Genomic DNA, 26838 nt, shown 5'->3' with positions numbered 1-26838 from the left:
GATTGCAGAAATTATCAGTGTTATGTTGAAAAGAATGCAAAGAAAACTTTTATGGCTTAGAATAGAGGATATATATATGTTGAATAGCCTGTATCCATAAATGATGTTATAATGAATATTTTGAAAAAATATTTCTCTGTAAAAATCTCCATGATATGTCGTAATGTGTCAGGATAGGAAATTTTATAATCTTAGGCAATTTATGACTGAACTGAGGCCATGTTGAGTTATTCATTAGATTTTCACCCATACGCCTTCATTCTTGTCTTGATTGATTGTAATAATAACAAGGAGATTTTATCATGAATGGTACATTCTGATTGAGATGATTCTCTTGGTTTGGCTCAGTCGTGAGTCAAAGATTTTTTACTTGTAAATGGGTGAAATCTAATAATGTCTTCAGCAAGGACCTCTCGTCTGTCTAGAAATAAATTATCAAAATAAGCTCCAAAGAATAAATCCTGAGAGAAATAAATGAATTGCAACCTGGTAATCTACTAGACATGATATGGTTGGTGATGTTATGTGGAAGTGTGTCAGCAGATGTATCATGGATCTGTCACTCAAACTGGTTTGTTTCCTAACCCTTCTGAATCCATGGATTTTTGATAGATTGTGTCAATCATATTTGTTTTGTGACCCCACTCACTCAATCAGCCAGTCAGAATTCTGACTTTATGATGGATTGTTTCATTCAAACTGGTTTGTTTCCTAACCCTTCTGAATCCATGGATTTTTGATAGATTGTGTCAATCATATTTGTTTTGTGACCCCACTCAATCAACCAGTCAGAATTCTGACTTTGTGATGGATTGTTTCATTCAAACTGGTTTGTTTAGTAACCATTTTCAATCAGCCAGTCAGTCTAACTTAGTAATGGATTGTGTCAATCAGATTGGTTTGTTTTCTGACCCTCCTCAATCAGCCAGTCAGATTTCTGACTCAGCAATGGATTCCTACATTGGTCCACCTGACGATGACCTTCATGATGACCTTGCAGTTCAGGAGGAGATTGAGATCGGTAGATAGGTGTTGTTTCTGCAGTCTCTCACGTTGTTGTTTCTGCAGTCTTTCACGTTGTTGTGGTTAAGTGCACAACATATTTTGTTTGCTGAATTTCTTGTCTTCACAGCATGTATCTGTGTGTTGCACTGGATTTGATTATGAGTGTGTGTTCCTTTGTCATTTGTTCTGTATGTACTGGAACTAATTACTCCATCATCACCGCACAAATATTTCAGATATCATCAATTAAGATTTATGTTGCAGAGTTGTAATACCAATATCAATAGTATTTCATTCATGCCAAACCTCATTGATACTGCTTGCATATAATTTTGATGACAATCAAAGAAAACACTTATGAAAAGAAGTGTCAAGGCACATGGGTCAACTGAACATTGTACATCTAGTTTAAGCTACTTTTAGCAATATTCCAGCAATATCATGGTAGGGAACACCAGGAATGGGCTTCACATGTTGTTCCTATGTGGGGAATCGAACTCGGGTCTTTGGCATGACGCACAAATGCTTTATCCACTAGGCTACCCCACCGTTCCCCTCCCCAGTTAATGGACAGAGCACATCTGTCATCATCATCATCATCAGAAGTAGAAACTGCTACAAGCACCTGCAGAAAATGGTAGTGCTTAAACCAGAATCCTGACAAAAGAGCAGACCATGCAGCTCTGTTCCTGACATGGAAGCAACAGGTGTCCTGATATGGTAGAAAAGGGTCTCTGGATGTGGTAGAAACAGGTCAAGCCTTTACTTGTGTCATTATTCACACATTGCAGCAATACTCATGAGAACAGAGTAAAACCTCATTCACTCCTGAGGTCACCAAGTTGATTGTTTTCTGAAATAAACAGGCAGGCTGTAAGCTGGGATACGGTATTGCCAGCATTACATTCACATGACACTCCAAGCAAGCAAGTTTCTCATTGTCCTCCATTGTTTCCTAGACCTTGTGATTCCTCAAGATGTTCCACCACTTAGTGTAGTGTTCTGTGTCAAAGACCATCTAGTTCCTCAAGAAGTTCCACCACTTAGTGTAGCGTTCTGTCTCATCAACCCTCTAGTTCCTCAAGAAGTTCCACCACTTAGTGTAGTGTTCTGTCTCATCAACCCTCTAGTTCCTCAAGATGTTCCACCACTTAGTGTAGTGTTCTGTCTCATCAACCCTCTAGTTCCTCAAAAAGTTCCACCACTTAGTGTAGTGTTCTGTCTCATCAACCCTCTAGTTCCTCAAGAAGTTCCACCACTTAGTGTAGTGTTCTGTCTCATCAACCCTCTAGTTCCTCAAGTGTAGTTCCACCACTTAGTGTAGTGTTCTGTCTCATCAACCCTCTAGTTCCTCAAGAAGTTCCACCACTTAGTGTAGTGTTCTGTCTCATCAACCCTCTAGTTCCTCAAGAAGTTCCACCACTTAGTGTAGTGTTCTGTCTCATCAACCCTCTAGTTCCTCAAGAAGTTCCACCACTTAGTGTAGTGTTCTGTCTCATCAACCCTCTAGTTCCTCAAGAAGTTCCACCACTTAGTGTAGTGTTCTGTCTCATCAACCCTCTAGTTCCTCAAGAAGTTCCACCACTTAGTGTAGTGTTCTGTCTCATCAACCCTCTAGTTCCTCAAGAAGTTCCACCACTTAGTGTAGTGTTCTGTCTCATCAACCCTCTAGTTCCTCAAGAAGTTCCACCACTTAGTGTAGTGTTCTGTCTCATCAACCCTCTAGTTCCTCAAGAAGTTCCACCACTTAGTGTAGTGTTCTGTCTCATCAACCCTCTAGTTCCTCAAGAAGTTCCACCACTTAGTGTAGTGTTCTGTCTCATCAACCCTCTAGTTCCTCAAAAGTTCCACCACTTAGTGTAGTGTTCTGTCTCATCAACCCTCTAGTTCCTCAAGAAGTTCCACCACTTAGTGTAGTGTTCTGTCTCATCAACCCTCTAGTTCCTCAAGATGTTCCACCACTTAGTGTAGTGTTCTGTCTCATCAACCCTCTAGTTCCTCAAGAAGTTCCACCACTTAGTGTAGTGTTCTGTCTCATCAACCCTCTAGTTCCTCAAAAAGTTCCACCACTTAGTGTAGTGTTCTGTCTCATCAACCCTCTAGTTCCTCAAGAAGTTCCACCACTTAGTGTAGTGTTCTGTCTCATCAACCCTCTAGTTCCTCAAAAAGTTCCACCACTTAGTGTAGTGTTCTGTCTCATCAACCCTCTAGTTCCTCAAGAAGTTCCACCACTTAGTGTAGTGTTCTGTCTCATCAACCCTCTAGTTCCTCAAGAAGTTCCACCACTTAGTGTAGTGTTCTGTCTCATCAACCCTCTAGTTCCTCAAGAAGTTCCACCACTTAGTGTAGTGTTCTGTCTCATCAACCCTCTAGTTCCTCAAGAAGTTCCACCACTTAGTGTAGTGTTCTGTCTCATCAACCCTCTAGTTCCTCAAGAAGTTCCACCACTTAGTGTAGTGTTCTGTCTCATCAACCCTCTAGTTCCTCAAGATGTTCCACCACTTAGTGTAGTGTTCTGTCTCATCAACCCTCTAGTTCCTCAAGAAGTTCCACCACTTAGTGTAGTGTTCTGTCTCATCAACCCTCTAGTTCCTAAAGAAGTTCCACCACTTAGTGTAGTGTTCTGTCTCATCAACCCTCTAGTTCCTCAAGATGTTCCACCACTTAGTGTAGTGTTCTGTCTCATCAACCCTCTATTTCCTCAAGAAGTTCCACCACTTAGTGTAGTGTTCTGTCTCATCAACCCTCTAGTTCCTCAAGAAGTTCCACCACTTAGTGTAGGGTTCTGTCTCATCAACCCTTTAGTTCCTCAAGAAGTTCCACCACTTAGTGGGGCGGTGGGGTAGCCTAATGGTTAAAGCGTTGGCTCGTCACGCCGAAGACCCGGGTTCGAATCCCCACATGGGCACAATGTGTGAAGCCCATTTTCTGGTGTCCCCCGTCGTGATGTTGCTGGAATATTGCTAAAAGCGGCGTAAAACCAAACTCAGTCAGTCAGTCCACCACTTAGTGTAGTGTTCTGTCTCATCAACCCTCTAGTTCCTCAAGAAGTTCCACCACTTAGTGTAGTGTTCTGTCTCATCAACCCTCTAGTTCCTCAAGAAGTTCCACCACTTAGTGTAGTGTTCTGTCTCATCAACCCTCTAGTTCCTCAAGAAGTTCCACCACTTTAGTGTAGTGTTCTGTCTCATCAACCCTCTAGTTCCTCAAGAAGTTCCACCACTTAGTGTAGTGTTCTGTCTCATCAACCCTCTAGTTCCTCAAGATGTTCCACCACTTAGTGTAGCTGTTCTGTCTCATCAACCCTCTAGTTCCTCAAGAAGTTCCACCACTTAGTGTAGTGTTCTGTCTCATCAACCCTCTAGTTCCTCAAGAAGTTCCACCACTTAGTGTAGTGTTCTGTCTCATCAACACTCTAGTTCCTCAAGATGTTCCACCACTTAGTGTAGTGTTCTGTCTCATCAACCCTCTATTTCCTCAAGAAGTTCCACCACTTAGTGTAGTGTTCTGTCTCATCAACCCTCTAGTTCCTCAAGAAGTTCCACCACTTAGTGTAGGGTTCTGTCTCATCAACCCTTTAGTTCCTCAAGAAGTTCCACCACTTAGTGGGCGGTGGGGTAGCCTAATGGTTAAAGCGTTAGCTCGTCACCGGCTAGACCGGGTTCGAATCCCCACATGGGCACAATGTGTGAAGCCCATTTTCTGGTGTCCCCGTCATGATGTTGCTGGAATATTGCAAAGCGGCGTGAAACCAAACTCAGTCAGTCAGTCCACCACTTAGTGTAGTGTTCTGTCTCATCAACCCTCTAGTTCCTCAAGAAGTTCCACCACTTAGTGTAGTGTTCTGTCTCATCAACCCTCTAGTTCCTCAAGAAGTTCCACCACTTAGTGTAGGGTTCTGTCTCATCAACCCTTTAGTTCCTCAAGAAGTTCCACCACTTAGTGGGGCGGTGGGGTAGCCTAATGGTTAAAGCGTTGGCTCGTCACGCCGAAGACCCGGGTGCGAATCCCCACATGGGCACAATGTGTGAAGCCCATTTTCTGGTGTCCCCCGTCGTGATGTTGCTGGAATATTGCTAAAAGCGGCGTAAAACCAAACTCAGTCAGTCAGTCCACCACTTAGTGTAGTGTTCTGTCTCATCAACCCTCTAGTTCCTCAAGAAGTTCCACCACTTAGTGTAGTGTTCTGTCTCATCAACCCTCTAGTTCCTCAAGAAGTTCCACCACTTAGTGTAGTGTTCTGTCTCATCAACCCTCTAGTTCCTCAAGAAGTTCCACCACTTAGTGTAGTGTTCTGTCTCATCAACCCTCTAGTTCCTCAAGAAGCTCCACCACTTAGTGTAGTGTTCTGTCTCATAAACCCTCTAGTTCCTCAAGAAGTTCCACCACTTAGTGTAGTGTTCTGTCTCATCAACCCTCTAGTTCCTCAAGAAGTTCCACCACTTAGTGTAGTGTTCTGTCTCATCAACCCTCTAGTTCCTCAAGAAGTTCCACCACTTAGTGTAGTGTTCTGTCTCATCAACCCTCTAGTTCCTCAAGAAGTTCCACCACTTAGTGTAGTGTTCTGTCTCATCAACCCTCTAGTTCCTCAAAAGTTCCACCACTTAGTGTAGTGTTCTGTCTCATCAACCCTCTAGTTCCTCAAGAAGTTCCACCACTTAGTGTAGTGTTCTGTCTCATCAACCCTCTAGTTCCTCAAGAAGTTCCACCACTTAGTGTAGTGTTCTGTCTCATCAACCCTCTAGTTCCTCAAGAAGTTCCACCACTTAGTGTAGTGTTCTGTCTCATCAACCCTCTAGTTCCTCAAGATGTTCCACCACTTAGTGTAGCTGCTCTGTCTCATCAACAACCCTAGTTCCTCAAGAAGTTCCACCACTTAGTGTAGCGCTCTGTCTCATCAACCCTCTAGTTCCTCAAGATGTTCCACCACTTAGTGTAGTGTTCTGTCTCATCAACCCTCTAGTTCCTCAAGAAGTTCCACCACTTAGTGTAGGGTTCTGTCTCATCAACCCTTTAGTTCCTCAAGAAGTTCCACCACTTAGTGGGGCTGGGGTAGCCTAATGGTTAAAGCGCTGGCTCACCACCAAGACCCGGTTCAATCCCCACATGGGCACAATGTGTGAAGCCCATTTTCTGGTGTCCCCGTCAGTGATGTTGCTGGAATATTGCTAAAAGCTGCATGAAAACCAAACTCAGTCAGTCAGTCCACCACTTAGTGTAGTGTTCTGTCTCATCAACCCTCTAGTTCCTCAAGAAGTTCCACCACTTAGTGTAGTGTTCTGTCTCATCAACCCTCTAGTTCCTCAAGAAGTTCCACCACTTAGTGTAGTGTTCTGTCTCATCAACCCTCTAGTTCCTCAAGAAGTTCCACCACTTAGTGGGCGGTGGGGTAGCCTAATGGTTAAAAGCGCTGGCTCGCCACGAAGACCCGGGTTCAATCCCCACATGGGCACAATGTGTGAAGCCCATTTTCTGGTGTCCCCTCGTCGTGGATGTTGCTGGAATATTGCTAAAAGCTAGCGTGAAAACCAAACTCAGTCAGTCAGTCCACCACTTAGTGTAGTGTTCTGTCTCATCAACCCTCTAGTTCCTCAAGAAGTTCCACCACTTAGTGTAGTGTTCTGTCTCATCAACCCTCTAGTTCCTCAAGAAGTTCCACCACTTAGTGTAGTGTTGTCTCATCAACCCTCTAGTTCCTCAAGAAGTTCCACCACTTAGTGTAGTGTTCTGTCTCATCAACCCTCTAGTTCCTCAAGAAGTTCCACCACTTAGTGTAGTGTTCTGTCTCATCAACCCTCTAGTTCCTCAAGAAGTTCCACCACTTAGTGTAGTGTTCTGTCTCATCAACCCTCTAGTTCCTCAAGAAGTTCCACCACTTAGTGTAGTGTTCTGTCTCATCAACCCTCTAGTTCCTCAAGATGTTCCACCACTTAGTGTAGTGTTCTGTCTCATCAACCCTCTAATTCCTCAAGAAGTTCCACCACTTAGTGTAGTGTTCTGTCTCATCAACCCTCTAGTTCCTCAAAAAGTTCCACCACTTAGTGTAGTGTTCTGTCTCATCAACCCTCTAGTTCCTCAAGAAGTTCCACCACTTAGTGTAGTGTTCTGTCTCATCAACCCTCTAGTTCCTCAAGATGTTCCACCACTTAGTGTAGCTGTTCTGTCTCATCAACCCTCTAGTTCCTCAAGAAGTTCCACCACTTAGTGTAGTGTTCTGTCTCATCAACCCTCTAGTTCCTCAAGAAGTTCCACCACTTAGTGTAGTGTTCTGTCTCATCAACCCTCTAGTTCCTCAAGAAGTTCCACCACTTAGTGTAGTGTTCTGTCTCATCAACCCTCTAGTTCCTCAAGAAGTTCCACCACTTAGTGTAGTGTTCTGTCTCATCAACCCTCTAGTTCCTCAAGAAGTTCCACCACTTAGTGTAGTGTTCTGTCTCATCAACCCTCTAGTTCCTCAAAAGTTCCACCACTTAGTGTAGTGTTCTGTCTCATCAACCCTCTAGTTCCTCAAGAAGTTCCACCACTTAGTGTAGTGTTCTGTCTCATCAACCCTCTAGTTCCTCAAGAAGTTCCACCACTTAGTGTAGTGTTCTGTCTCATCAACCCTCTAGTTCCTCAAGAAGTTCCACCACTTAGTGTAGTGTTCTGTCTCATCAACCCTCTAGTTCCTCAAGATGTTCCACCACTTAGTGTAGTGTTCTGTCTCATCAACCCTCTAGTTCCTCAAGAAGTTCCACCACTTAGTGTAGTGTTCTGTCTCATCAACCCTCTAGTTCCTCAAGAAGTTCCACCACTTAGTGTAGTGTTCTGTCTCATCAACCCTCTAGTTCCTCAAGATGTTCCACCACTTAGTGTAGTGTTCTGTCTCATCAACCCTCTATTTCCTCAAGAAGTTCCACCACTTAGTGTAGTGTTCTGTCTCATCAACCCTCTAGTTCCTCAAGAAGTTCCACCACTTAGTGTAGGGTTCTGTCTCATCAACCCTTTAGTTCCTCAAGAAGTTCCACCACTTAGTGGGCGGCGGGGTAGCCTAATGGTTAAAGCGTGGCTCACACCAAGACCCGGTTCAATCCCCACATGGGCACAATGTGTGAAGCCCATTTTCTGGTGTCCCCCGTCGTGATGTTGCTGGAATATTGCTAAAAGCGGCGTAAAACCAAACTCAGTCAGTCAGTCCACCACTTAGTGTAGTGTTCTGTCTCATCAACCCTCTAGTTCCTCAAGAAGTTCCACCACTTAGTGTAGTGTTCTGTCTCATCAACCCTCTAGTTCCTCAAGAAGTTCCACCACTTAGTGTAGGGTTCTGTCTCATCAACCCTTTAGTTCCTCAAGAAGTTCCACCACTTAGTGGGGCGGTGGGGTAGCCTAATGGTTAAAGCGTTGGCTCGTCACGCCGAAGACCCGGGTTCGAATCCCCACATGGGCACAATGTGTGAAGCCCATTTTCTGGTGTCCCCCGTCGTGATGTTGCTGGAATATTGCTAAAAGCGGCGTAAAACCAAACTCAGTCAGTCAGTCCACCACTTAGTGTAGTGTTCTGTCTCATCAACCCTCTAGTTCCTCAAGAAGTTCCACCACTTAGTGTAGTGTTCTGTCTCATCAACCCTCTAGTTCCTCAAGAAGTTCCACCACTTAGTGTAGTGTTCTGTCTCATCAACCCTCTAGTTCCTCAAGAAGTTCCACCACTTAGTGTAGTGTTCTGTCTCATCAACCCTCTAGTTCCTCAAGAAGCTCCACCACTTAGTGTAGTGTTCTGTCTCATAAACCCTCTAGTTCCCAAGAAGTTCCACCACTTAGTGTAGTGTTCTGTCTCATCAACCCTCTAGTTCCTCAAGAAGTTCCACCACTTAGTGTAGTGTTCTGTCTCATCAACCCTCTAGTTCCTCAAGAAGTTCCACCACTTAGTGTAGTGTTCTGTCTCATCAACCCTCTAGTTCCTCAAGAAGTTCCACCACTTAGTGTAGTGTTCTGTCTCATCAACCCTCTAGTTCCTCAAGAAGTTCCACCACTTAGTGTAGTGTTCCGTCTCATCAACCCTCTAATTCCTCAAGAAATTCCACCACTTAGTGTAGTGTGCTTATTCTTGTTCCAGGGTCTGGGAAAGTCCATCATCGTCAGGAGGAATTGGTAAGACATATATCATTCAGTTCTTCCAAAAATCAGGACTACAAGTATGATATTCAAACTTTCAATTCCAAATTCATCGTTGAAAGAGTGACCTTAACGCAGCATCAGCAGAAGTGCAGCTATTCGCAGCGAAAACCCTCTGCTCCAGGGTTATATTACCTATATCTCATAGATGAAGTATAACAGTTATAGGCTTACTGAAACACAAACTGAAGTAAATCACCATTCCGCATTTTCATGGTCATTCAGTCATTGTCTGATGATGAGGAACAGACCAGTTCAGCTTCTTCTGAATCTATCGAGTGGCGACCAAAATCCAAAGATCTCAAGGAGAGGTCTGAGCGTGCCCTACTGCGGGAGTTGGAGGAGACGAGGAAGGCTGTGCAAGATGTCAGGGAGGCACTTATGAGCCGGACGGTTCTTATTGGTAAGAGATCTGTTTCTGGTACCCAGGACAAGTTTGTCACTGTTACGTAGGTTACCAGGTTGCATATGAGGAAATTGTCATGAAAGCCAGTTAGGTATTTATCTATGAAGTCAGTATGAGTGTCCAGTTGATTAATAATATAGTTTTGATGATGATGTATGTTAAATGTTGTTATCAACAGTTTGTACATTGTGTTTTCTTGCATTCTTAGCAGGTGATTCTAATGGCAGTCCCCCTGTTCGCAAATGGAGAATCTCCAGACTCGAAGATTTGTAACTGTTATCCCGATCGGGTACCAGGAACAGGTAAAGCATAGTTCCCATGGCAACATCCCAAATGGAGTGTCCACAGAGGTAAAGATTCATAATAATGTGAGCCACACCACCTCAAATGAATCGTCGCAGAGCTCTGTCGGCAACCATGTGTTTTATAGTACAGATGAAACGGACTATCACACAGATAGGGACTTATCCAGCTACTCTGGGGACACGTTCAACCAGAAGGCCATGGTGGCCCTGAAGGAACTGGATGCTGTGATGGCTGCTGAAGCAGAGGAACTGGAGCGACCCGTGGTCAACAAGAGTCATCAGACTAATGGTGTTTTGGGACCCAGGACCAATAACATTACCATAGTGACCAAGAGTGACCAGGCTGCAGTCAATGGGGTTGTGTCGAGGTCAGGGAGTAGTGTAACTGCCCAGAACAACCGAGTGTCCAGATCCAGTAGTAATGCCACAACTCGGAATAATACGTTTGCTGCACCAGCCCAAGCACCACCACCACCGCCGCCGCCCCCGCCGCCACCACCACCACCTCCTCCACCACCACCAGGTAAAGTGCCATCTCCTTGCTTATGATAGTGTACTGACTGACTGAGTTTAATTTTACGCCGCTTTTAGCAATATTAAACCAATATCACGGCGGGGGGACACCAGAAATGGGCTTCACACATTGTGCCCATGTGGGGAATCGAACCCAGGTCTTTGGCATGACAAGCAAACGCTTTAACCACTAGGCTACCCCACCGCCCCTGATAGTGTACAGTAAAGCAGCAACAAAGGTGTAGACTCTGGGCAGAAAATACTGCTTGTGGAGTGTTTGTACCTGTCATCAGGTACAGGTTGAACCACATTTATTAATACAGGCTCGACTTCGTAATCCTGTTGGTTTTGTGACATTTCCTCTGCAGTTATCTGATGTCAGTTTTATGGTCATGCGACATCAGTTCTATGGTCATGTGATATCAGCTCTATGGGGTCATGTGACATCAGCTCTGTGGTCATGTGACATCAACTTTATGGTCATGTGACATCACCTCTTTGCCTGAGTGGCATCAATCATGTGGTCATGTGACATCAGCTCTGCACTGACCAATGTTTCAAATCCGAGACAGAAACCTAATTTCCTTTGAAATATCAGGGATAAAATAAAAGACCCAAGACTATTTAATCTTCATAAAGTCTATTTTCATCAGTATATTGTTTCATTTTCAGTAACAAATGAAATATTCCTGTGCTTCAAATCTCATACACCAAAGTAAAACAATTTTACAATGTCGTTTTATATGTCTCCATTCTCCTACTATTGTTAAGTCTGTAACATATTGTCTGCATACTGTTCCGATTCCACAGGTCCCAGCAGTAAGATAGAGCCAGGCGGCATGAACGTGAAGAGGATCAACTGGGAGAAGCTGGACAACAACATTGTGGAGAACACAATATGGAGAAATGTCAATGTGAGTAGTTCCAGAGACTAATTGATATGGAATGTTAATATGAGTAGCTTCGGAGAACTTGCTGGAATATCAATGTGAGTAGCTCTATGAATATTGTGTCCTGCAAGGACAAAACAGTTTTCAGAAATACATCCGTCTAATATCTAACAATTATGTTTATTATATATGGTCCCTGCTACTATCTTTTAAAGAAACATGACTCCAAAGACAGTTTGCACATAAACACAGATGTTTAATATTATAGAGAAATACAGTTAGAAATTGCACTTGAATCTAAGGGGTTCACATTCACAATATTCATCCAATCAGATTAAGTGATTTTTTCTTTTGAAGTTCAATCCTGCAGCCATTCAGTCCACACAGAGCTGTCCTCATTTGTTTGATAGTAACTATTGAATATGTTCTGCACATACATACAACTACAGAATTTCAATTTGGGTCCTTATCTGTGTATTTCATGTGATAAATACAATACTGACTGGATGTAACTACTCGTAGGGCTGGCTAAAAAGATCAATAACCAGAAAAATTGTCAATAGCATTATTAATGAATATCAATATGAAAATTGTGTCATTGATAATATTCTACATAAAATTTGGTGATAAAATAAAGTTTCAATATATGCACACAATACTCAAGGTTAGGTCTTTATTAAATAATCATTATGCTGTTTTATTAGTTATCTGTGGATGAACATGTCACCACTAACACCAGTGATGTGAAATGTATACATTTTTTCCGACAATTTTTGGCATTTTTGCTCAAAGTTACTTCTATTCATCAATAATTGATTGATATTTAGTTAACGATTATCAGTCTCTGTGATCTCTACCGATTGGGTAATGATTATCCCTGTTGTAAAAGCATGATGCAGTTCATCTCTGGCATTGATAGATTATCATCCTGCATGACAATGTTCCAACTTTCAGAAAGACAATGCTTCCCTGGAAAAGATGGTCAAGCATATGGAGCTGGAAAATCAGTTTAGTACCAAGATGCAGAAAACACGTAAGTCACCCAGATTAGGTTGAGAGGGCTTCTTTGTCACGTGTGAGGGCACAGATCACAGCTTTGTAGTAAGATTAGCGTTAGAATCTGGAACTGATCCATTAGTGCCAACATGTATCAATAGAAGTAGACTGACTGACTGAGGTTGGTTTTACGCCGCTTTTAGCAATATTCCAGCACCATCATGGCGGGGGACACCAGAAATGGGCTTCACACATTGTACCCATGTGGGGATTCGAACCCGGGTCTTCGGCGTGGCGAGCCAACGCTTTAACCACTAGGCTACCCCACCGCCCCAATAGAAGTAGAAGAAACTATTACATATGGACAGTGCTCTACATGCATCATCAGAACTTGGGACCTAAATGTACCGGTACTACCACAAAGAAAACTGATCATGTTCTAAAGAAAGCTCCTACCAGGGGCGTAGCTACCACTATGAAAAAAAGCCCGGGCTTACACATGATTGTTGCTAAAAAGGTTGGACAAGCCCTCCATGCTATCTAAATATAAAGTTTTGCAACCTATCCGGCTTACATAAAACAATTGGCTTGCTACACGCCTCCCTACCTTTGGTCTTTCTGTTTGTCTATTTGTTTCTTATTTATACTGAATGCAGTAATTTCCCAATATATGATGCTGGTCTGTAAATACTTAAGTCTGGACCTGAGAATCCAGTGACTGACATCATGAGCATCAATCCACATGATTGGTTTACTATGGCATGTATCAACTCGATCCTGTTTGTCAACTTCTGCGAAAAGCATCTGCTGCTGAAGACCATTTCTAAAACAGATTTTCACTTGTCCCTACCTATGGCAGCAAGAATGGATGTTAATTTGATACTAAGATTCAGAAGACATGGGTACAAGGCTTTTTGTCAAAATATTTAGACAAAGTCCATCACTTATGGTCTGTCCCTTGTCTGGATTTCAGATTTTCATGAGAAGCGACAGGAGCTCTGTATTCTTAATCCAAAGAAAGCCTACAATGTGTGTAAGTATATCCCATCCACAGCAGTTTGTCCTGAAATTATGTAGGATTATTTGTTTGTTTTTTAATGCCTCACTGAGCAATATTCAAGCTATATGGTTACAGTCAGTAAATAATCAAGTTTGGACCAGACAATCCAGTGATCGACATCTACGCAAATGGGATACAATGACACCCAATCCCATTAGTCGCTTCTTACAACAAGCATGGGTTGCTAAAAACCAATTCTATCCCAGATCTTCACAGGTTTGAAATTTGTCTGAGGTCATGAAGGTTGAAGTATTTGTACCCACAAAAAGTTCAAATGGACACAAAAAACATTCCACTGAGGCTCTGTGAATCATTTCTTCAGGCTCTCCTTGTCAGATTAAGTTTGCCCAGTCATGAAGTTGAGTTTCACAAATACCTAGGTTTTATTAGTTTCTGGTACCATGGTAGTCAGTGTTTTTACTGAATGTCCCAAGGACTGGCAAAGTGATAGATCCAGGTAAGTGTTGGGAGCAGGTTCTGTCCCTGTACTGTATTCTGCTGTCTGTTGGCAGCCATTCTGATGGGTCACCTGAAGATGACCGGAGCCAAGATGAAGGAGGCCCTGTATCGGATGGATGAACACATCTTGACTCCGGAGCTCATTAAACAACTCCTGGCTTACTCTCCGAATGGGACAGAGGTAACCTCAAGACTTTTACCAAATATTTGTACCAGAATGATGTAGATTTCTGTTGTGAAAGTCTAGTTTAGGAAAGTCAAGTATACTACTCAAGAAAAGCTAAGGTCCATCGGTTCTATGTTACTATGGTTAATTTGACATAGCATGATAAGTTTACCTGTAGTAACATTAAAGAATCATGTATCCTTAACCTTTAATAAGTGGTTTGAAATGCAAATTTTAAAGGGGGCGACATTGAGACCAGTTGCCAATCCTAATTCAAGCAATTCAAAACCACAATTTTCTGCTGACTCGGGTATTATGTGAATCAGTCTAGCAGTGAAAGATTACTTGTATCTTAAATCCACAGAGATAACGTCTCACTTCCACACATTGTACTTACTGGAATGTTTAAACCTGAAGCATACATAGGACCAGGCAATGAATTATATTCCCTCTTGAAAGAAAAGTTTGTTTTTCGCAATACCATGTAATCGTGTTCACTTTGACACTGAAACATTAGATTGACACTGATTCACTTGCCACTTATTAACCCACTGAAAATAACAGGCCACAAGATGCATGAAATGTTAGAGGTAAGTTTTGCACTGAGACACTGTGGAATTATGCAGTCAAGGATTGTTAAGATCTTGTAATCATGAACTCTAAAACTGCCCACATCACTTTTCCTCCATATTTACTTACGAAATATACTTTATTTTTAAAACAATGGCACTGACTGAGGAAGAATTGTCGTGTCCAAGGTTACATGATTACAATAGGCTAAAAAAGAAATAGTTTCTATCGATCATTGGCGTGTCACTTTATCCTTTTATCAGTCTTTTTTCTCATTGATTTATTTTTTTCAAATTCCTCTTGTGTTTCTGTCATCCATGCTTGACAGTTGACATTATATTCAAGAACCACGTTCAATGTGTGTCCAGTTTTGTTTACTGGTATGACTGGTGGGGACAAAATATATATTGTACCTCAGACGCTCATCACCATTCTTTATTTTTTTAAACTAACAATTTCTTTATTTTTTTAAACTAACAATATGTAAAATAATTCTTCTCAGCTCCTCACGTTTGCGAAAAATGTGCCCCAAAACATTTCTAGTAGGCAGCCTAGCAGTGAAGGAATTGACAGACTCAGGACTGACTGACTGACTGAGTTTGGTTTTACGCCGCTTTTAGCAATATTCCAGCAATATCACGGCGGGTGACACCAGAAATGGGCTTCACTCATTGTACCCATGTGGGGATTCGAACCCGGGTCTTCGGCGTGACGAGCCAACGCTTTAACCACTAGACTACCCCACCGCCCCCAAGACTCAGGAAGTGTGACCCATTGTTTCAAGTATTCTTTTGATGTAGGTCAACATATTTTTTCTGTTATGAAGATTCATACAGCTTATTCATCTATTTTTTTTAACCCACTCTTGTCAGATGGCCAGCTATGGTGATTTCAAGGGAGACATTGAAGATCTTAGCAAACCTGACCAGTTCACGTATGAGGTAATCCACTAGTTTGCCACGCACATGCTTGATATGGCGCCACAAGGTAGATGAAGCACTCATACAAGCAGCATGCAGGCTTGGGCCACTAGTGTTCTATGTTTCGCACATAAGTCACCTGATAAGGAAACCAGTTTGTAAACGTGGATGTTGAATATGGAGAAGTCAAGGAGCTAAAAGTACCATCTCCTTGCTGTCTTAGACATTTTTAAGTGTTAGGGTGAAACGCTGTAGAAAATGTAAAATCTAACTCACTCATTCTGGGAATGTGATGAATGGCCCTACTACTGCTGCCCTTCCTAAACAAACAGGATTATTACTTGCAGAATTATTTTGTAGTTGTTTAACTGATACAATTTGATTTTCATTGTGAGAATACAGGAACCATTTTTCCTTGTATGATGTCATTTGATTTCGTGATGACCCTTTGTGGTTTTAATCTCCAGATGAGCAGGATTCCAGGGTACCAATCGCGACTCCACGCTATGCTGTTCAAGACAAACTTTGAGGAGAAAATCTCTGAAATGAAGGAGGTAAAAAGTTATCTCCCCTTAATACGTTGGTCCATCTTGGATGATCCATGTTGGGTATGGGTCCAGAAATCAAAGACACATATACCATTACAAACCACAAAGTAGGTTTTTCCAACTGTCAGCATTTACTGGATCCCATGAACACTCCACCTGCTATTGTAGTCTTCGACCTGTGAAGATCCGGGTTAGAATTGATCTTCAGTAACCCATGCTTGTCGTAAGAGGCGACTAACGGGATCAGGTGGTCAGACTCGCTGACTTGTCTGACACGTGTCATCGTATCCCAGTTGTGTAGATTGATGCTCATGCTGTTAATCACTGGATTGTCTAGTCCAGTCTTGATTATTTACAGACTGCTGCCATATAGCTGTAATATTGCTGAGTGCGGCATAAAACTAAACACAATCACAATATTGTAGTGTTTAGTATACAAGCCAGTCACATCTAAACAATGTCAGCAACGTCTGTGAGAACTGTATCAACATATCCAATATATTCAGACAATATTCAGATTTTACTTGAACTGCCTTGAAAACATTGTCAGCTTGAGCCCCTATTTTCTCCCTTTACGAAGGTTAACCTTAACTCCCATTCTTTAACATTGCACTAAGGTTTCCTTCGTGACTTACAATCAACATAGTGCTTTGTGAAAGGAGGCTCTGCATTTGGTACATTTGTTTGCATGAACTTCAGAACAGTTGTGAGCCTGTATATTTTAAACTAATCATTTGACCTTTTTTCAGAATCTGCATTTCATCAAGACAGCATCAGTAGAAATGAAAGAGAGCAAGAAGTTGGCAAAGATTTTAGAGGTAAGACAAAATATTGTAGAGTAATAGAACTGTTGCGACACGGCTATATGTTTGTTTAAGATGATTTTTGTCCCTAAACCTATGATGAAGTTATATCATTATCACTGACAAAAAGGGAGAACTTTGTTAGAGGAGTGAAGAGACATCATGTCAGCTCTGAAGACCCTTCACAACAGTCATGTTTAACTGATTAAATTAAGATTTGATTTAAACAGTTAGATGAGTGTCAAACCATCTGACTGTGTTAATGCTTTGCCTGTTTACAGACTGGATATTTTTACTTTTGCAATCCAGTTATGATTCAATCTTTCATGTATAAAGCAAAATGGCATCAAAGTATGTTGTCACCGTCAACAATGACTGTTAACATCAGTGAAGAATTGTGCCCTATGATCACGTGATGCCTTGTTTCAGCTGATCCTGGCGATGGGGAACTACATGAACAAGGGCAACCAGAGAGTTGGAGAAGCAGCTGGCTTCAGAGTCACCTTCCTCACACAGGTAAGTCAACACACATCCCTCTCATCATCTACAGGTAATGATAGGCCATCTCTGAGATGTACAAGATGCCATAGTTTGCTTTGCAGAGTTCCAGAGTCAAGCCAGAATCTAATGAGTTCACCCTAATTACGAGTCTGCTTGCGTGGTTTACCAACCTTATATGTCTGCAACTTGATCAGTTCACTTTTTGACCTCCCAAATCAAGGTGACACAATGATAAAACTATAATGCTTGACTAAACAGCAGTAAAAATTAACATGGAGATGCAAGCATTGATAATGATATTTGTTGAATGGTCATTAAGAAGTGTTTCCAGGGCTACAGATAATGGCCGTATTGTCGTATGTACGGATAAAAAATAGACACAATACAGTAGGAAATAATTTAGAAAACGTAGCAGATACGCACCACAGCAATTGTGTACGGTCTTAGCATCATTTACAGACATATTTATCTGAAAAAGTATTGTTTAATTGTTTATTGACCATTTACACCAGAGTAGCAATGCTGTCATGCATATATGAAACGAAGCACAAGTTTAATGATTCACCATTAAATTCCATTCAGTACTCTAAATGTACTTTTATTGTTTTCCAGTACTCATATATTGAAAAAATAAGGAGTACGTACTCCTGATGTTGAAAAATGATCTGGAGTCCTGGTTTCGCTACCGAATGATTTCCAGTTTGACTCTTGTTTAAGAAGATTTTTGCAAACAGCAGTAAAAAACTAAACAGTAAATATATTGTGATATTTGTTGGAAGTTCTAACAGAAATGTTTGACTTCAGAACCAATTCCAGTTTCATGTGTGAGACATCATTACAACGTCATTTATGTGATTAATATGTTTCAATATCTCTCAAGAATTCAAGTGATCGATTCCACCATATCCATCGATGAGTGAAATAAAACTGTGGTTTGTCGATATGGAGGCAGTTGTATATGATGGTAATGTTTATATCCCAGCTGGACGTTACAAAGACAAGCGACAACAAGCTGACCTTCCTCCACGTACTGGTGGACACCATCAAGACCAAGTTCCCAGAGCTCATCACACTCAGCGAGGAAATTAACTCAGTTTCTAAAGCTAGTAAAGGTACTGCTCCTTGTTATATCTTGTTTCAGATCTCTCTCCCATACATAGCAGACCATGTATTAAGGTTAAGTGTATTTCCCCTAACTGAAATGACATGTAGTTTGTCCGCATCCTCTCATAGAGAGTAGGGCTGCGCAATATAACCGGTTTACCGGTATTTACCGGTTCAGACATGAAAACGATACCGAATTACGATACGCAGATCGAAAACCGGTATTTTAACATGCATTCGGAAAACTTCAGAACACTCGAAATCTTCATTCTCTTCCCACAGAGGTTACTCCTGTCATATCTTCCTACATAACCTCTGTTCTAATACGCCATATTTCCCGTCCTCGTAAAATCCCTAGCGGCAAAAGATCGCAACACAAATTATCTCCCTTCTTTCTATCCAATCAGAACACGGTTACATCGAATTTAGATTCAATTTGACTAACACAAGCAAATCGCGGGCCACAAATATCCCCCATCTGCCGGGAATTGTGTTGATGTTACACACAAGACGCTTAATGGCTAGCTTGTCCGCTTGTCAACGAGGGCTATGGAGACGCCATTGATAATGCCATTACATGACTGAGTTCTGTCTAGAAGAAACGTTTGGCGCATCGCTACTGAAGAGGTTCTAGTTTTCCAAGCATAACGGAAATTACCGAGGCCCTTTGAATGATCACTTTGAAACAACGCCGCTGATTGCAATAACTAAATCGGCTTTGTCTCCAATCACGAAGCCTTGAACGCTGACACCAAGAAAGGGTCGATTAGAACAGAGGTTATGTAGGAAGATATGACAGGAGTAACCTCTGTGGGAAGAGAATGGGAAATCTTCAGATATTTCCGTTTTTAAATTGTTCCTTTCTTTGTTTCATTTGTGCCAAACATTATTTACATTTTTATTTTGTCATGATTAAAAGTTTTTATTAACGCCTAATCAAGCATTGTGATTTTGTTGTGTTTTTACTTTGTAAATCAAGCATTAACTCGATTATACGTATTTTTTGTTTAAGAAAACTTCTTGCAATATATTGCAATACATATCGCAATATATGCTTTCGCATCTCAATTTATCGCAATATGAAAATTCCTTGCAATACCCACCCATAATAGAGAGGAAGGTCGATGGTTCTATCCCTATCTGCATCATGCCAAAGATGTTCAAAAATGGTACTTGGTACCATCCTGGGCCCCGTTTCACAAAGCTCTCGTAGCGCTACGACTATCGTAATTCTATGTTATAGTATAGGAGGTAGGTATGCTACGAGGAAAGTTACGAGATCTTAGGCGTACGAGAGTTTTGTGAAACGGGGCCCTGGTGCTGTGAATTAACAGAATAAAACAAGCACTGGTTAGTCAGAGTCAGTATACTGTAACTGAGTTCAGTCTCCATGTTGAACTGCAGCATGGTGTCTGAGTGGGCCTGCACTTTATAAGCAGCATTAGTCTGGATTAGTACTCAGTAATTGATCATTTTGAACTGTTTGCTAAGCTGACCCACATAGTAACAATGAGTATGCTATAAGTGTTGACAATGAGTATGCTTTAACTGTTGACAATGAGTGTTATAAGTGTTGACAATGAGGATGTTTTAACTGTTTACAATGCGTATGTTATAACTGTTGACAATGAGGATGTTATAAGTGTTGACAATGAGTATGCTATTACTGTTGAGGATGAGTATGCTATAAGTGTTGACAATGAGTATGTTTAACTGTTGACAATGAGTATGCTATAAGTGTTGACAATGAGTATGCTATAACTGTTGACAATGAGTATGCTATAAGTGTTGACAATGAGGATGTTTTAACTGTAGACAATGAGTATGCTATTACTGTTGACAATGAGTATGCTATTACTGTTGACAATGAGTATGCTTCAAGTGTTGACAATGAGGATGTTTTAACTGTAGACAATGAGTATGCTATTAGTGTTGACAATGAGTATGTTCTAACTGTTGACAATGAGTATGCTTCAAGTGTTGACAATGAATACTAGTATGTTATAACTGTTGACAATGAGTATGATTCAAGTGTTGACAATGAGTATGTTATAACTGTTGACAATGAGTATGATTCAAGTGTTGACAATGAGTATGTTATAACTGTTGACAATGTGTATGCTGTAAGTGTTGACAATGTGTATGCTGTAAGTGTTGACAATGTGTATGCTGTAAGTGTTGACAATGAGTATGTGTTAAGTGAGTGAGTTTAGTTTTAGGCCGCACTCAGCAATATTCGAGCTATATGGTGGCGGTCTGTAAATAATCGAGTCTGGACCAGACAATCCAGTGATCAGTAGCAAGAGCATCGATCTGCGCAATTGGGAACCGATGACATGTGTCAACCAAGTCAACGAGCCTGACCATCCGATCCCGATAGTCGCCCTGTACGACAAGCATGGGTTAATGAAGATCAATATTTTAACCCAGACAATGAGTATGTTATAAGTGTTAACAATGAGTATGCTGTAAGTGTTGACAATTAGTATGTTATGAGTGTTGACCACACTTATGCTGTAAGTGTTGACAATTAGTATGCTATAACTGTTGACAATGAGTATGCTATAAGTGAGGTGAAATTGGGTTTAACGTCGTGCTTGAGAATATTTCGCTCATATGACGACGTGCATGTGTGTGTATGTGTATGTGCGGCTGCTTGTACTAGCCCAGACTGAAGCTGGTTTTATAGTGCTAGCCCACTGAGATACCATACCACAGTGAAGCATGAATACCCCACTCAGAGACATTATACTGACTCCGAGCGGACCAGTCCTTAGTGTACCCATTAATGCCGAGCGCCAGGCAGGGACCAACAAGTAGCATATTTTAACGTCTTTGGTATGACGCGGTCAGGATCGAACCCGCGACCTTCCGCGCTCCGGGCGGACGCCTAACAACTACACCACGGAGGCAGTCAGGACAATGAGCCTTAACCACTACACCATAAGTGGAGGCGGCTATAACTGTTTATGTTATAAGTGTGGACAATGAGTATGCTATAAGTGTTGACAATGAGTATGCTATAACTGTTGACAATGTATGCTATAAGTGTTGACAAAGAGTATGTTATAAGTGTTGACAATGAGTATGCTATATGTTGAGTATGCTATAACTGTTGACAATGAGTATGCTATAACTGTTGACAATGTGTTGACAAAGAGTATGTTATAGTGTGTTGACAATGAGTATGCTATAAGTGTTGACAAAGAGTATGCTATAACTGTTGACAATGAGTATGCTATAACAAAGTGTTGACAATGAGTATGCTATATATAAGTGTTGACAATGAGTATGCTATAAGTGTTGACAATGAGTATGCTATAAGTGTTGACAATGAGTATGCTATAAGTGTTGACAAAGAGTATGTTATAAGTGTTGACAATGAGTATGCTATAAGTGTTGACAATGAGTATGCTATAAGTGTTGACAATGAGTATGCTATAACTGTTGACAATGAGTATGCTATAAGTGTTGACAATGAGTATGCTATAACTGTTGACAATGTGTATGCTATAAGTGTTGACAAAGAGTATGTTATAACTGTTGACAATGAGTATGCTATAAGTGTTGACAATGTGTATGCTATAAGTGTTGACAATGAGTATGCTATAACTGTTGACAATGACTATGCTATAAGTGTTGACAATGAGTATGCTATAAGTATTGTTTCTATTGCAGTGTCCAACGTTCTGCTCCAGCAGGAGTTACTGGATCTCAGAAAGGCAGTACAGGTACAGCACCTTCATTCTATAACCATACATTCTGACAGGATGGTATATAAATATAGCAGGTTCCTTTTAACAATACATAAACAGTCAACTTGTACAAGGTCACTTGAATCAATGTCAAATGAGATTTATCTAACCTAACATTTAACAGATTTATGTCATCATGTTCACCCATTCACAGATATAGCCTGTCAAATATCGCACAAATATATGTAGATGTTTGATTTTGTTTGTTTGTTTGTTTGTTGCTCTACTCCTGACTCAGCAATATTCCAGCTATATGGCGGCAGTCTGTAAATAATCGAGTCTGGACCAGGCAATCCAGTGATAAACAGCATGAACATCGATCTATGCAATTGTGATATGATGACATGTGTCAACCAAGTCAGCGAGCCTGACCACCCGATCCCGTTAGTCGCCTCTTATGACATGGGTTGCTGAAGACCAATTCTAACCCGGATCTTCACGGGTCTAGATATATGAAGTTTGTCTGATGCTTCCATGGTAATTACAGGAAATCTCCAGCACCCTGGAGAAGATGAAGGGGCACCAACCACCTGCCGGCATCACCGACAGATTCAATGACGTCATTGGTGTATCCTTTACTGTTAGTAACCACTCAGTATTACATAAGGTTTCAGTCATACAAGCGTCAAGAAGATAAACTGCATCAAGCAGAAAATGGGATCAATTGTCCCAGTGCATTCATTTGGGAACAACTTATCTCATGCAGACATCTTTCTGTGTGATGAATTGTACTGCCACCTGTTAAAATAATCCAGTATTTGTATCAGCTGTGGCAGCTTTGAAATTACTTTTCATTATCTTCTGAGTTACGAAAATATGATTGAAATGAATGCTACAAAATGGATAAAATTTCTCATTGTGCTTACATTGAAATGGTAATAGTGACAAGCGATATACACAGTAGGACTCCCTTCTGAACCTTAGATCAGCTACTATATGTTTAAACTAACCCTCTTACAGACCAGGGGCGGTGGGGTAGCCTAGTGGTTAAAGCGTTGGCTCGTCACGCCGAAGACCCGCGTTCGAATCCCCACATGGGTACAATGTGTGAAGCCCATTTCTGGTGTCCCCCGCCATGATGTTGCTGGAATATTGCTAAAAGCAGCGTAAAACCAAACTCAGTCAGTCAGTCTTACAGACCAGTAGACAGATGCGAGAATACATATACCAGACACTGGTTGTTTACAACCTCAGTTGAAGTATAGGTGGATTTTGTTACTTCTGTTTACATAGTATCATTTCTATTTACATTTAATATATGTTCTGATGTTAAAAAATGATTATGTATGTTGTTTCTTGAAAGTACAGAGTAATGATGTATGCATACCTTCTAGATAATATCTAGAAGGTATGCATACATCATTACTCATATTATGTCACCAGCGTCATCATCAAAGGGAGATAATTGAGATCAAATTGTGTAATATTTATATGACACTACAAAATCTTTAATTTACTTTTGATTCAGTTAGTTTTATATTGTGAAAATGTCCCTTTAGGTAAAATTTCCTCATGTAGGTATAGTTAGTTTTGCAAGGTACACATGCTTCTGGAATAGTTTTATCAATATTTTTCCTGAGTTTCCCACAGAAATTCATTGGGCGTGCCACCAGTGAGGTGCAGTCGATGTCCCGTCTTCAGACTACCGCCATGGAGGCGTTCCACGACATGGTGCAGTACTTCGGGGAGGACCCCAACAAGATGGACACAAGCGACATGTTCGGAATATTCAACCAGTTCGTTATTAAGTTTGAGGTGTGTTGTGGGAATTATGTTCCTCCCCATACTGACAGCCCTCGTGTAAATTTCAGCTTAGAGTAGATACCAACTACATGTTATGGATGTTGATGGGTTTATGGAGGAGGTGTAGGTTGGTTGCGATAAAATGAATTTAGGGGATGACCGTCTGATGTTGTCAGATGTGAAAGCTGAGGTTAGATTTGTTTGAAAAACAATCATCTGTCCCCAAGAATGCCAGATAAAAGATTAAAAATAAATTCCCATCAGATTATATGTCAACGAAGAAAAATGTTTGAAGGACATGCATGTCATCAGAAACATTGTGTGTTGTAGGCCTCCCCACCTGACTCCATAGTCGGGGTGTGGGGGAAAATTGATCTTGTTTATCGCTGAGACTCATCGCCGTGTTATAGACTTTTTTCATTTATGTTTTTCTATAATTGTATATAGTCAGCGGAATTGTTCAAATTGTATTTACATTGTATAGACTTTGGGAATAATGATTCATGCCTGAGATGGTGCCAAGACAATTTCAGACACTGTTGTCTATTACATTGGTCTAAGGTTTGTCATTTGATAAGCCTCCATGTGAAATCTAGGTAGATTGTTGGATGTTAGGCATGTTTTCTGCCATGTGTTTTATGTATAATATGTTAACATTAACAGATACCAATATTCTAGGAATATGCAACAAGAATATTTCAAACATTTTTGAGGGGCATGACAAAATACGATATATAACTCCAATCAAACACTCCCCCAATGATAAACAGCCAGTCCCTTAACAGATTTTGACGACATGTTTTAAAGCACCTCCACGTGTCTTCTCAGAAGTTAGGACGTACAATATTGAACAAACTTTATGGATAACAACTTCTATTTTGAGAGTGTGACGTTTTAATACAGATTCTTGCATCTTTGTCAAGCAGGAATGTAAAGGACGCAGGTGTATCTAAACATCGCAGTCATGAAATAAAGGAATTGTTATCCATAAAGTTTTCTCGATATTGTACCTCCACATGCGGTATATTAGTCCTTGATATGAAGAATCATGTGTTCTTTCATTTCTTCACAGTAGTACATACACATATGCCAATGGAGCCCAACTTCACTGCACTATTCTATCAGACAGTGTAATGATATCTGTTTTACAAATTGACTTCATGATGAAGTCACTTTTATGACATCTGTTGCAGCTAATCAATATAAGTCAACTATATCAGAACATGTAACTCGATGCTATCTGTAACTACAGTGTAGTGAATAGAACATTATACCTCACACTGACTACCAGGTTCATTACACATGGATGTTCATTACGAAAGGTTATAAAGGTGTTCTTTATATGTATATGTATATGTAGATAGAACTTTCATTTATTTCTGCATTATTACAGAAATTAAATTAATTTAAATTTCTAATCCTTTCCTTCATTACAAGCTGATTTTATCATATATATATTTTCATTTTCGTCACTAATGCTGGTGTATACAGTGGAATTTCATACATTCAAGTCCAAATATTATGAGAGTGGAAATTAATATTTTTTTCTCATATATCTTTTTTTAAAAATATTACTTTTTATCCCAGCCAAAAGAGATACCTGTTGGCAATATTAATGTCAAATATACCCCAAAAATCTTTGAACTGCATTTAGAAGTGATACAGATAAAGGAGGAAATTTTATGGATGTCAACGTCTGCAATATGAGGAACATGTCCTATTTTCAGAGTATAGTCTTACTCTTCCATCCTTCATTATCTGATGTAGGAGAAAGAATATACTCTAAAACATAGAGTTCCTTATTTGTCATAACTTGATATTCATAAAATTTCCCCTTCATTAGGAATAGCAGTTATTTAGTTCTTCACTCGCCAAAGTTCCCAAATGATGTCCTGATTGACCACCAATGGATCCACCCAAGAGGTCCTTATTAGCAGAAATCTTCTAATGAGACCATCATCCAGTTCCATCTGCACTACTTTCTGCTTGCATGTGTTACACCTTGAAATTCACTTTGCTATAATTGTTCATCTGTCAAAATTATGAATGCTTCACCTACTATAATTTGTTTGTTTTGATTTTTTCAGAAGGCACATCGAGACAATTTGCAGCGTCACTGACATTAGCCGCCACTCACTTTTGCCACAACCCTGCACATTTGATATGGCCTCACGTTTGAGTTGATCTGTTGAGCTTCAGCATGTGAACTGTACCAAACACGTCCATCTATGTTGGCAGTGCACAGGAAAGCCATCTATGTATGTCTTTGATTGTAGTTGGTGTACAGGAAAGCCATCTATGTATGTCTTTGATTGTAGATTGTAGTTGGTGTTGGTGTACAGGAAAGCCATCTATGTATGTCTTTGATTGTAGTTGGTGTACAGGAAAGCCATCTATGTATGGCTTTGATTGTAAGTGGTGTACAGGAAAGCCATCTATGTAAGTACACTGTACCCAGTGTTCAGGAATGCCCCAGCATGACAATTCCGCCAACACAGGAATATCGACACCACGGGTCATCTCCAAACTACAGCTTTATCTGGAGTATGTCATGTATGATAGCTTGATTTGGGGAAATAACAAGCTAGTACCAGATTTTCACAAGTCTCAGAAAAGGTACTAATAGCTTTTTTTATCCTTGGAACTCTTGTACAGACCCCCTTTTTGACAAAGGAATCCTAGCACTATGATTATCGTAATATTTGTTACATACTGAACATGTTTAGTTATAGCAAAACTGCTTCTGAGAATTGCATAAACAGTGTTAGACATTTTATATAATGTGTCGAGGGACCCATGCAGTTTTCTGTTTTAATACTTGAATTAGAAGTGAGTGAGTGAATTTAGTTTTACGCTGCACTGAGCAATATTCCAGCTATATGGCAGTGGTCTGTAAATAATCGAGTCTGGACCAGACAATCCAGTGATCAACATCATGAGCAT

At 40.7% G+C, this 26838-nt stretch overlaps 1 protein-coding gene across 1 annotated transcript in view; it reads left to right on the top strand.

Annotated features, from left to right (window-relative positions):
* The window catches only part of LOC124283838 (delphilin-like), a 72744-nt gene extending 46537 nt beyond the window's left edge, over positions 1-26207 (top strand). The window contains 18 exon segments of the mRNA XM_046719868.1: positions 926-1021; positions 9098-9132; positions 9382-9559; positions 9771-9826; positions 9829-10390; positions 11191-11294; positions 12225-12303; positions 13240-13299; positions 13839-13966; positions 15394-15462; positions 15909-15995; positions 16739-16807; positions 17222-17308; positions 18276-18405; positions 22076-22128; positions 22640-22720; positions 23743-23907; positions 25983-26207. Of these exon segments, the coding sequence (XP_046575824.1) occupies positions 926-1021; positions 9098-9132; positions 9382-9559; positions 9771-9826; positions 9829-10390; positions 11191-11294; positions 12225-12303; positions 13240-13299; positions 13839-13966; positions 15394-15462; positions 15909-15995; positions 16739-16807; positions 17222-17308; positions 18276-18405; positions 22076-22128; positions 22640-22720; positions 23743-23907; positions 25983-26015 (2072 nt within the window). The 3' untranslated portion in view covers positions 26016-26207.
* Positions 26208-26838: the final 631 nt, after the last annotated feature.

This window comes from Haliotis rubra, unplaced genomic scaffold, assembly GCF_003918875.1.
Source record: "Haliotis rubra isolate DU_JTF1 unplaced genomic scaffold, ASM391887v1 Scf322, whole genome shotgun sequence".
Taxonomy (NCBI): Eukaryota; Metazoa; Mollusca; class Gastropoda; order Lepetellida; family Haliotidae; genus Haliotis; species Haliotis rubra.
Note: the sequence above shows the minus strand (reverse complement) of the source record. Positions and strands in the feature narration are given on the sequence as shown.